We start from the raw sequence: 11709 nt of genomic DNA, 5'->3' as shown, positions 1-11709 counted from the left end.
CTTCTTCCCTGTTCCCAACTTTTGTTTTCCAGTCGCCTTTTATTATCAATGCATCTTGACTACATGTTCAATCTATCTCTGACTGTAAGAGTTGGTAGAAATCATCTATTTCTGATAAATGAGCAATCTTTTCCCATGTGATGTAAAGCCTCTTAAAGCTCTCTGGAAGATCAGCTGTGAGTAGCTTCCAGCTTGATGGCAATGAGTGAGAGGAGTTACTAATTCTTTGTGGCCTGTGCTCTAAAATTAAATATTGCTGTTCATTTACATTCAGACCATTTCTTAAGCCAAATTGTTGATGATTTAGGACTTATATACAGATCAGTCATAGAAGCCGACCTCTTCCCTAACTCAAATAATTATTGTAATCAGTATATGTATTACTAATTCATTGTCTTCACTCTCCATCCTGTTTACTGTCAAGATCCTACTCATAAATCTGTATCTACTAGTCGTTACTTTTTTATATTCTTCCCATTTATTCCTCATAAAGTCATGCTTTTTATAAGAGTTTTTTAAAAAAGCAGTAAAAGTTTATTATTAATTTGTTGAATATCAGACATCTTCCCTAACTCTTATCTATATATCATCATAAATTCCTGTGAAATAACACATTGTTACAGGTAGGGAAGTTTATGCACAGTGATGTTATATAACTTTCCTAAGGGAATCCATAATAGATGCAGTATTCGACTTCTTATTACTGTGGTTCATGATCTGGTTCACTGATGTTTACTTCCTTTTATTTATTTAAAGTATCCAGTTCTCAGAATTATCACAAGAATTTGAGAATGACTTTTTAACATAATCTTTGCTGTAAAAAAATTTCCCTATACTCAAGTATGACTTATCTACATGAGTTCTTGTAGTGTAGCACTAAAGAAAATACAATAGATATTTTAATATTATTGCTTTTATGATTAAGCATTTTTTTATAAAAGCCTCTTTTGTATGCTATTTTGCAAACCGAGAACCATACTATCATGAATCCAAAGAGTTCATCAAATCACTCAGCTTTTAAGTCTTAGTTCATGAACTATCATACTTCACATAAAGCCTCTTTGTCACTTACTTGTTTTTCTAAAATTTTCAAAGTATAGGCAGGCCCCTTCCAAAAGCATAGATGAAAAAAGACTCATAGTACTTTTGATTGATACGATTCTTAAATATCTTTTAATTTTGTGTATTCTCTATCTGCTCTCCCACCCTTGATAATTTTTTGGTTGAAGAAGTAATATGTTTATCCTTAGGCTTCCCAGCATGTACACTATTGATTGCATATCTGTAATTTCATTTAACTTATTATTCTATCCTTTGGTTTTCCCATAAATTAAAAGTTAGAAGCTTGACTGAGTTCTGTTTTGATGTAAATATTTTAACAAAACATAGTTAAATGAAACTTAAGATACTTAAACTATATTCTACTACTTCTATATTTTTAATTTACCAGTTTCATCAGATTGCAAAATTGGATTGATTCGGTGACTGGGGTAATCGGGATGGGTGTGTCAGAGGCGGTGCGGTTGGCGCAGGATAGAGCAGGGTTTTGGGCTGTTGTGCATAGGGTCGCTATGAGTCGGAAACAACTCAACGGCACATAACAACAACAACAACAAATATAATTTTAGGGAGCGCTGCTGACCTACTGGATAAGGATTTCCACTGCCAAACCAAAGTCAAGCAATTCAAATTCAGTAGCTGCTCTGCAGGAGAAAGATGTACATTCTCTTTTCATTCACCTTACAGCTTCTGTAAACCCACGGGAAGGTCAGCTATGGGTCATTTCCAGTTCAACAGCACATAACGATGACAGCAATGTAATTTTACCATTCACAAAATGAATGCCTGATTTTTTTTTTTTTTCTCACTAGGTGCTAATGTTCATGCTACAACAGCAACAGGTGACACAGCCTTAACCTATGCTTGTGAAAATGGACATACAGATGTTGCAGATGTTTTGCTTCAAGCAGGGGCTGATTTAGTAAGATTTTTAATTTTAAATATTTCTGTCAGTATTACTTACATATTTTGGGAGGTTTGCTACGTATTTACTTGATTTGGGTGGGAGTTTTGTGTTATATGTAAATCCTACTAAATTGCACGTTTTAAACGTACACCATTTCTTTCATATTACAAAGTAAGACCAAATCAGTTGTCGTTGAGATGACTCCAACTGATAGTGATTCCAAATGAAAGAAAATTCTAGTCTCAGTTGAGAGATAGCATGTTGAAAACACTTCACTTCTGAGGAAAGCACTTCTTAACTCCTGCTGACTGAGGTTATGTAAGTGCTATGGAAGCACATGAGAAGGTCATGAACTGCTTTGGGAAGTCAAGAGACCATCCCAGAGAAATAACTCCTTAAAGCCAATAAGAGGAGCTAATGGGAAAAGCACCTGATACTTTTCTGTGGGTTTTGTTTTTGTTTTCAGGTGATTTTCTTGCATAAACAAAGACTCAAAATTGAATGATAGATTCCCTTCAACACCTTAAACCAATTGCCTGTTAGTTCACTCTAACTTAAAACTGTCCGTGGTGTGTCAGAGTAGAGTTGTACTCCCTAGTGGCCTAAGCGTTTTTCTTGGCTGATTCTTCTGACAGAAACATGAAACCTTTCTCCCATGGCCCTTTTAGACAAACTTGAACCTTTAGTTTTTAATCAGCAGTGAACCAAGTGCTTTAGTCATTTGCATCACTCAGAGGTGCCTTCAGGAATTGGTTGTTGTTAGTTGCCATTGTGACTCATTATATTTATTTGTATTTAGAAAACAGTAGGAAAGGTTTGTATTGTATATGTTTGGCATCCTCTTTATTTTTTTTTAAAGCTATCTAGTCACATGAATGAAATGTATTTGGAAGTTATTAATTTTAATAGGAAATTTTTTTTTCTTGGCAAAACTGCTAGTTTGTTGCTTCTTTACACTCCAACCGTTTTTTACATTCCTGTACTTAATCAACTGCCATTTATTATAAAGAGCTCTGGCAGCATAGTGCAGTGTTTGTTCTGTTGCTAACTGAAACATCGGCAGTCCAGATCTACCAGCTGCTCTGAGAGGAAAGGTGGACCGTCTGTTCTTATAAAGATTTACAGCCGGAGAATTGACTCCAAGGCAATGGGCTTTGTTTTGGTTTATTTAGACATGTCACAAATTCAGTGATACATTCACAGAATTGCATGAATTATCATATTACTATGATTTGCTTCTCAAAGCTTTTAGATTTAAATTTAAGTCTGTCTTGATTAGCTAAACATTTAAAACAAAGCTACTATTGTTCATCATCCTAACAGCATTATTATTCCTGTCTGTTGTGTTTTAATCTTTGATTTTCTAAAACTCAGATTAGCTAGCAGTTCATGTGTGTAATAATCCTTATGTTGTTGTTGTTGTTGTTGTTAAGTGCTGTCGAGTCGTTTGCGACTCATAGCGACCCTATGTACAACAGCCCTAAACCGTGCTCTATCCTGTGCCAATCTCATTGCCTCTGACACACCCATCCCGATTACCCCAGTCACTGAATCAGTCCACCTCATAGAGGTTCTTCCCCTCCTGCGCTGTCCCTCCCCTCTGCCCAGCATGATGTCCCTCTCTAAAGATCTGTCTCTCCTTACAACATGTCCAAAGTATGTCAGACAAAGCCCCAGAATCCTTGCCTCCAAGGAGCAGCCTGGTTTAACCCTTTCCAGGATGAATCTCTTTGTTTTCTTGGCAGTCCATGGTACATTCAACACTCTTCTCCAGCACCGCAGCTCAAAGTACCAATGTACCTATGTACAAAAAAAAATCCTTATAGATAGGGGAAATTATAAGTAACATTCCACTTAAATATATGTGCTGCTTTCTTGCTGAAATGCTTTCACTAATTTTTATTATGAGAGCATTTTAAATTGCTTTCTAGCGTTTTTTCCAGAGTTCTTTTATACACACACACACACACACACACATATTTCTCAAAAATGTATGTGAGACATACACAGCAATGAAGGTGACTATAGAGAATAAAATTTGTTTGTATCTGGTGTTTAAAAAGCTGTGCGAGTACTCTCTTGTAAAACATTTCCAATAAGAAACATTTATACGTATCTGAGAACATTTCTTGGAAAATTATTGCTGACTAAAATGAGTATGTAGTGTGTGGTTAGGCTGTTTATTACTGTTTCTGTTCATTATTATGATAATATTATTCACATGCATTATTTTTTATTGTGATTTGAGTAGAAGTTTAAAAAGCAAGTCAGCCTTCTACTCTACCATTCATACACATTTTGTGGGTTTTCTTTTCATTGTTTTACCAAAGTTTATTTGTAAATATGTAATAGGCTACAAGATAACACCTGATTTTAAGTACAGGTGGCAACAGATGTTATCAACAGATGTTATAGCAGAGAATTCAGATGTTTTAGACAGAAACAGAAGTAAGGTTGATCACTGCCTCAGTTATAAAGAACAGCTTATTTTTTTTCCAGATTTCTTAATTCCATCCATGGAAAGGGGACAAACTATGCCTGCAGGCTTTGTTTTTAGTTCTTCTTAGTTTCTTCTATTCTTTTTTTCTCTCTTTAAAAGCCTTATCTTCTTCATCTATTTCCTCGGTCTGCTTCTTGGGTTGTTTCAGGGGCTTGCTTGTTTTTGCCATCTTTGCAGGCAGACATGGCTCTGGCCGACCTTTCCCCAGATCTGTCACCAAAAACCATATACATTTTTTTTTATTGTATTATTTTTACATGTACCGTCAAGTCAAATCTGACTGGTACAGGAGATTGCCCCCTCCTTCTCCAGCAGAGCATCTGGTGGATTTGAACCGTGATCTTCTGGGATTGCAGTGCAGTGTCTTGCCACTAGGCCACCAGAGCTCCCTTACATTTTTTTATAACTAATTACGATACCCTCAATGTAACTACTTTTTTCACTTCACCTGTGATTGTCATTTCCATTAATCCTTTTAGCCAACCCTTTGCTATCCTCTCATTTATTTTAAAAAAAAATGTGTGTTAAGAAGTTTACACTGAACACTTAAAAACATAACAAGTTTACACTGTATATTAGATTTCCCTTTTAACAAATTTTAAACTAATTATTCTGTCATTGGTTACAATTTTTACAATATGCCTATGTTCTCATTTCCATTCTGTTCATTGTTTCCATTGATCTAGCTTCCTTTCCCTTCTTACCTTTTCCATTTTGCTTTGGATAAATGTTGACTATTTGCAAATAGTTCATTGCTGAAGGGAGTATATTACCCATGGGTTCTACTATTTAATTTAGAACTTAATCTAATATTTGGCTGAAAGATGACCTGCAGAAATAGCTTTAATCCTCAATTTGCTAAGTTTCTCTAGTCTCTGTCTTGTAGTTCTGCCCATTTTTGTTGTTTTTTAAAAAGTTGTATTTTGTTCTACTTTTTTTTTCTGTATGGAACTTCTGTTGTGTCACAGTCAGAACAATAAGTCGTGGTAACCGACTGCCATCTAGTTCTTCTGATAATAGGTTTGAAGAAGGTCGACTGTTGGTATCCTGGGCTAATTTCTTTTGAGATTTTGATTTTCTTCATTATTTTGGGGGATCCATATGAATAAAGATCAACAGTTAAATCTTAGATGGCCACTTGTTAAGTCTTTAAGACCCTAGAGCAGTGATGTTAGTCTGAGAACTGCCATGCACCTTATTTAAGCCATATGTTTTCAGTTGCTTCCTGTGCATCTGAAAGCTGAATATTGAGTAAGGATAACAGTAGAAGAATCGCTGTCTTTGAGTTATAGGATTTGGAAAAGAGTGCTCAGTTCCCCATGGACTTCCAAAAGAACACAGAACTATGAATTCGAGAGGATGCAGCCTGGTTGCACCAAAAAGTGAAAGATGATGTAATTTCATTTCACAGACTTTGGCCATGTTGGTAAAATAGGCTAGTCCCTGGAGAAGGACAGCAAGTTTGCAACAATGGAGGGTAACCGAAAGAAGGGAAGACCCTCAGTGAAATCAAGTGACACGGTGGCTGGAGTAATAGGCTCAGGTATAGCTGGGATGATGAGGATTGTGCAGGATAGGGCAGGGTTCAGGTCTGCTGCTCATAAGGTCACTATGAGTCATGGTCTGTTTGATGGTACCTAACAACAACAGATACTATGCACCAAACTCGCACATAAATTGTCTTTGTGAACAGTTTTTGCCAGTTGACAAAGTTGTCCTCTATCCTCTACCCCAGACTACAGTCCCAAGCTTTATTTAACTCTATAAACCAGTCCAAGTCATTTGTATAGGAAGCTTCCTTAAATGTTCCACTGTTACATATGTGGATATACTTGTAATGTACAAACATGAATATATATGCGTATAGACAACCACATGCATTTACTTACATATCTCTTTCTATATATGTGTATGCATCTATTTTTACCTATGTTGCCACATTTGCATATTTGTTCCTTAGATTTTTATGCAAGTGGTCTTATAATTGTCCTTTTGAGACTTTTGTTTTTCAGCATAATTTGTTCTGATTCATCCATGTCATACAGTACTTTACAAAATCATAATCATTTTTTAGGTGATTCATATTATTCCAGTGAATGAATATAGCACTGTTTCTTTAGTCATTCATCTCTTGATGGACACTGGATTGTTTTCATCTCTTTGCTGTTGTACATAATGGTGCGTGTGAATATTTAAGTTTGTGTTGTATCTCTTACTTACTTGGGATATAACTACCAGCAGGATTACTGGATCTAATTAGTATTTCTAATCCTAATTTTCTAAGTGCCAAAATGGTTTCCATATGGTTACATCAGTTTACATTCCTAGTAACAGTGTATGAGGGTTCCAGTCTCTTCACACTCTTGACAGGAATTGTCATTTGACATTTTATTTAACTTGACTAGATTTGCTGGAGTGAGATGGTATCTCATTCTAGTTTTGATTTGCATCTTACAGTCACTGTGCCAGTCCATCTTGTTGAATGTCTTCCTTTCTTTTGATGAACAGCATGATGTCCTTTTCTAAGGACTGGCACCTTCTAACAACTCATCTAAAATATATGAGATAAAACTACATCATCCTTGCCTCTAAGAAGAACCCTGATTGCACTTTCTCTTGGCGGTCTGTAGGGTATTCAGAACTCTTCTCAAAGACCACAGCTCAAAAGACATTGATTCTTCTTTTGTCATCCTTATTCATTGTCTAGCTTTGAGATACATAGCAAGTAACTAATTACGCCTTAGCACTTTAGGAGAAATCCATGACAACATATTTTCCCAGTGTAACACATTTGATTTCTTGACTACTGGTAATTAGAGTGTTGATTATGGATCTAAGCAAGAAGAAATCATTGACAACTTCACTTTTTTCTCCATCTATCACAGTGTTGCCTGTTGGCCCAGTGATGAGGATTTTTGTCTTCTAGATGTTGAGATGTAGTCCATATTGAAGACTATAGTCTTTGATCTTCTGCATCAATGCAGGTTTCAAGTCCTCTTCACTTATATCAAACAAAATAATACCATCTGCATAAAGCATCCTCATGCCACATTCCTCTTCATATGGTCTAGCTTCTTAAATGATTTGTTTAGCATACAGATTGAGCAGCTATGGAAAAAGAGTGTAACTCTAATGCATCTGAGAGCTTTGGTAGTACTGACATTTTCACATTATTTCTTTTTTTGTTGATTTTGTTTTTTGGTGTGGTTTTTTTATTTTTTATTATTTTTTGTGTGTGTGCCGTCAAATTGGATCTGGCTGGTACAGGAGGAGATTGCCCCTCCTTCTCCAGCAGAGCATCTGGTGGATTTGAACTGCATGCCTCTGGGATTGTAGTGCAGCTTCTTGCCACTAGGCCGCTTCACATTATTTCTGATCTGTGAGCATGATACATTTTTCCATTTATGAAGGTATTTTTGAGTTTCTGTAATAGTATTTTGTGGTTTTCTTTGTATTGGTCTTTTCTATCTCTTGTTAGAGTTACTCCTAAAAATACTTCATTTTTTCAGTGGCTATTATAAATGGTGTTGTTTTCTGTTCAGAGTCCTCTTTGTTATTGTAGAGGTAACTGGTAGACTGTTGTATATTGATGATGTACCTTACTACTTTGCTGAATCAGATAATTAGATCCAATAATTTTCTTGGTGAATCTTTGGGATTTCCTATATAGAATATATTATTATTTACAGATGGAAATAGTTTTACTTTCTCTTTGCCAATTTAGATGCTTTTTATATCCATTATTGCTCCAGCTAGGACTTCAAATACAATATTAAATAGAAGTGATGATGTATCTGGTTCATGTTCACAAGAACAATGCCTTCAGTCTCTCTCCTTTGAGAATAATGTTAGCCCTGGGGTTTGTATGTTTGCTTTTAATTTTGCTAAAGAATTATCCATCTATTCCTATTTTGATAAGTGTTTTAAATCAGGAGTGTGAAGTTTGTCAACAGATTTTTCTGCATAAACTAAAAGGAACATGTTTGTTTTCCTTTGTTTATAGAACAGTTATTCTAATTGTTTCTTTAATGTTGAACTATTTCAAGTTCAGGTGGAAATGATGTAATTTGGGTTGTAAAACATTACTGTCCTTTTCTTCCTTTTTAATTTTTCCCTACTTTACATGACCATATTTTTCTGACTTTCTTACCAATTTGCTATTATTCTAGTCATGGTTCTTTTCTGTGGAAGACAACTGCATCGGGGTCAGAGTTTCCCAAAGCATGAACAATAACAATGTGGATAGTTTAGATGTCAAGTGATAGTCTCTTATGGTTAGGTAGCAGTATTTCTCTGTTTTGGTGAATACATATGTGATCTACAGTAACATTTCATTTACATGTGTTACTATTCCAGTCTACTTAAAGGAAGATATGCTTGTGGAAGACATGCTATATTAGATACATGAGTTCTCTTGACAGCCCATGGGATGTTCAGTACTAATGGGACATTTTGAACCAGACCATCTACTATGCTGAAGATGAAAAGATGAGGGGGGAAATGGGATTGCTTTCATAGTTAAAATTAGTATTTATATTTTAATATTATATTTCTAAATCTGTGATGAAATACGGTCTTGTGGGTGGCAGGATAATATCCATACGCATACAAGGAAGACATGTTAATACCACTATCATTCATATTTATGCACCAACAACCAGAGTCAAAAAGGAGTAAATAGATGATTTCTACCAGCATTTGCAGTCAGAAATCTATCAAGCATGTAACCAAGATGCATTAATAATAATACGTGATTGGAATGTGAAAGTTGAGAACCAGGAAGAAGGATCAGTAGTCAGAAAACATAGACTTGGTGACAAAAATGAGGCTGGGATAAAATGATAGAATTCTGCACAACCAAGGATTTATTTATTGCAAATACCTTTTATAAAAGAAACAAACACAAGCTGTATACTTGGATTTCACCTGATGGTATACACAGGATAAGATGTATTACATCTGTGGAAGGAATCATCGGAGAAGTTCAATATCAGCAGTGAAAACTAGACCAGATGCTGATTGTGCAACAGACCATCAACTACTTATATGCAAGTTCAGATAAAGCTAAAAAGGTCAAATCATATCCACAGAAATAAAAATTTTATTTTGAATCTATCCCCCCTGAATTTAAAATCCCAACTCACCAAGAAAAGGTTTGAGGCCTGGAACACTAGTAAATGAAGACCAGATGAGCTATGGGAAGAGATCAAGACGATCATAACAGACAGAGGAAGAAGACAAGACTCAAATGAATGTAAGAAGAGATTCTGAATATTGTACTAGGATGCCAAGAAGCCAAAGCAAATGGAAGAAATCAAGAAGTTAAGGAGCTGAATAGAAGATTGCAAAGGGCATCTTGGGAAGACATAGCATAGTATTATAATGAAAAGGGCAAAGAACTAGAGTCTGAAAATCAAAAGAGCCAAACTTGCTCAGCATTTCCTAAGCTGAAAGAACTAAAGAACAAAATACAAGCTGCAAGTTGTAATTCTTAGGGATGCTATGGGCAGAATATTGAATGATCCAGGGAGATTTTTTAAAATTTGAAGGAGTTATATACACTCACTGTACCAAAAAGAAGAATTTCGTGAAACAACATGTGATCAAGAGACAGTGATAATGGAGGAAGTTCAAGCTGCTCTGAAGGACATGGCAAAAAAATAAAGCCCTAGGAATTGATGGAATACCAATTGACATATTTCAGCAAACAGATGCTGCCTTGGATGTGCTCACCAGGTTGTGCAAAAAAAAATCTGGAGGACAGCTGCCTGACCAACTGATGGGAAGAGATCCTTATTTATTACCATTCCAAGAGAATGTGACCCAACAGAGTGTGGAAATTGTTGAGCAGTATCACTAATAACACATACAACCAAAATCTTGCTGAAGTTCATCCATAAACAACTGAAATAATACATCAACAGAGAACTTTAGAAATACAAGCTGTGTTTAGAAGAGGTTGTGGCACTAGAGACATTATCGCCAGTGTCAGATGGATCTTGGCAGAAAGCAAATAGTACTAGAGGAATGTCTGACTGTGTTTCATTGACTATGCAAAGGAATTTGATTGTGTGGAGCACAACAAACTGTGGCTAACCTTCAGGAAAATGGGAATCCCAGAACACTTAATTGTGCTTTTGTGGAACCTATACTTGGACCAGGAAGCAGTCTTCAGAACAGAGCAAGAAAACACTGCATGGTTCAAAATTAGGAAAAGAGTGTGTCAAGGATGTGTCCTGTGAGAATGGCACAGGATAGGACAGGGTTCTTCATAGGGTCACTATGGGTTGTACTCAACAGCAACAAGGAGCTGGTATTAAGTTTCAGTTCATTTTTTGACTGATATATTTGTGGGCAAATAATTTAAATTCTCTAGGCTATTTTTTTATTGTTTCTGAGATTTTTTTTTCTTCTCCCCATTTTTCTTTTCCTCAAATCATAAAGGAATCATATAGGAGTTTCTCATAGTGAACAGTTAGCATATTTATCTCATTATATTTTATAGATTGCTTTAATATATGAAAGTTCTTAATCCCTGAAAGAGTTAACTAGCTTATTTATGGAGTCGCAAGGACTCGATGGCACATAACACCAGAAAAAAAAAATCAGACATTTTAATGCTCCCAAATTAAAAAAGGATCTAAAGCAGGAGTAGCATCCACTTCCGAAATAGTTTGCATCTGGAAACTCTGAACATTTAGAGAAATGATAAAACTTATACAGGTGTTCAGGTCTTTCATTCAGAGGGTCACTATGAGTTGTCTATGATTCAAGTGCACTTAACAACAACAATAACAATGCTAAATTGTGATACCTCCCATCCTGAGTCCTTTTTCTATGATATTTATTCAACTTAAATACTATCTGAGAAATAGAGACCTTTTCTTGTCATAAACTTTTCTGTTTCAAGTAATCATTTTTCTTCTTCCTTGTAAAAGAAAAAGGTTAATCAAGAATAAACTCTCTGCAGTAGCAATTGATTGTTTCATATGGTATTGGCCTTACGGGAAACTGATTACGGATCATTTGGGAATTCTTATCTTTTAAACATCTGTAAAAGGAATGTTATTTCAAAATGTTGTTGTTATGTGCCGTTGAGTCGCCTGCAACTCATAGCGACCCTATATATACAACAGCCCTAAACTCCGCTCTATCCTGTGCCAGTCGCACTGTCTCTGACACTCCCATCCCAATTATTCCAGTCACTGAATCAATCCACCTCATAGAGGGCCTTCCTCTCCTG

General features: G+C 35.8%; 1 protein-coding gene across 1 annotated transcript in view; it reads left to right on the top strand.

The window, feature by feature from the left end:
- Nucleotides 1–11709, top strand: part of ANKHD1 (ankyrin repeat and KH domain containing 1) — a 165344-nt gene that overhangs the window by 82604 nt on the left and 71031 nt on the right. Inside the window, exon 11 of the mRNA XM_006891229.1 lies at nucleotides 1872–1981. Within this exon, the coding sequence (XP_006891291.1) occupies nucleotides 1872–1981 (110 nt within the window). The remainder of the gene's footprint in view (nucleotides 1–1871; nucleotides 1982–11709) is intronic.

The sequence above is a fragment of the Elephantulus edwardii genome, unplaced genomic scaffold (assembly GCF_000299155.1).
Source record: "Elephantulus edwardii isolate Elephantulus edwardi_28Jun2011 unplaced genomic scaffold, EleEdw1.0 scaffold00095, whole genome shotgun sequence".
NCBI lineage: Eukaryota > Metazoa > Chordata > Mammalia > Macroscelidea > Macroscelididae > Elephantulus > Elephantulus edwardii.
The sequence above is the reverse complement of the archived record's forward strand: the minus strand, read 5'-3'. Positions and strand labels throughout refer to the sequence as shown.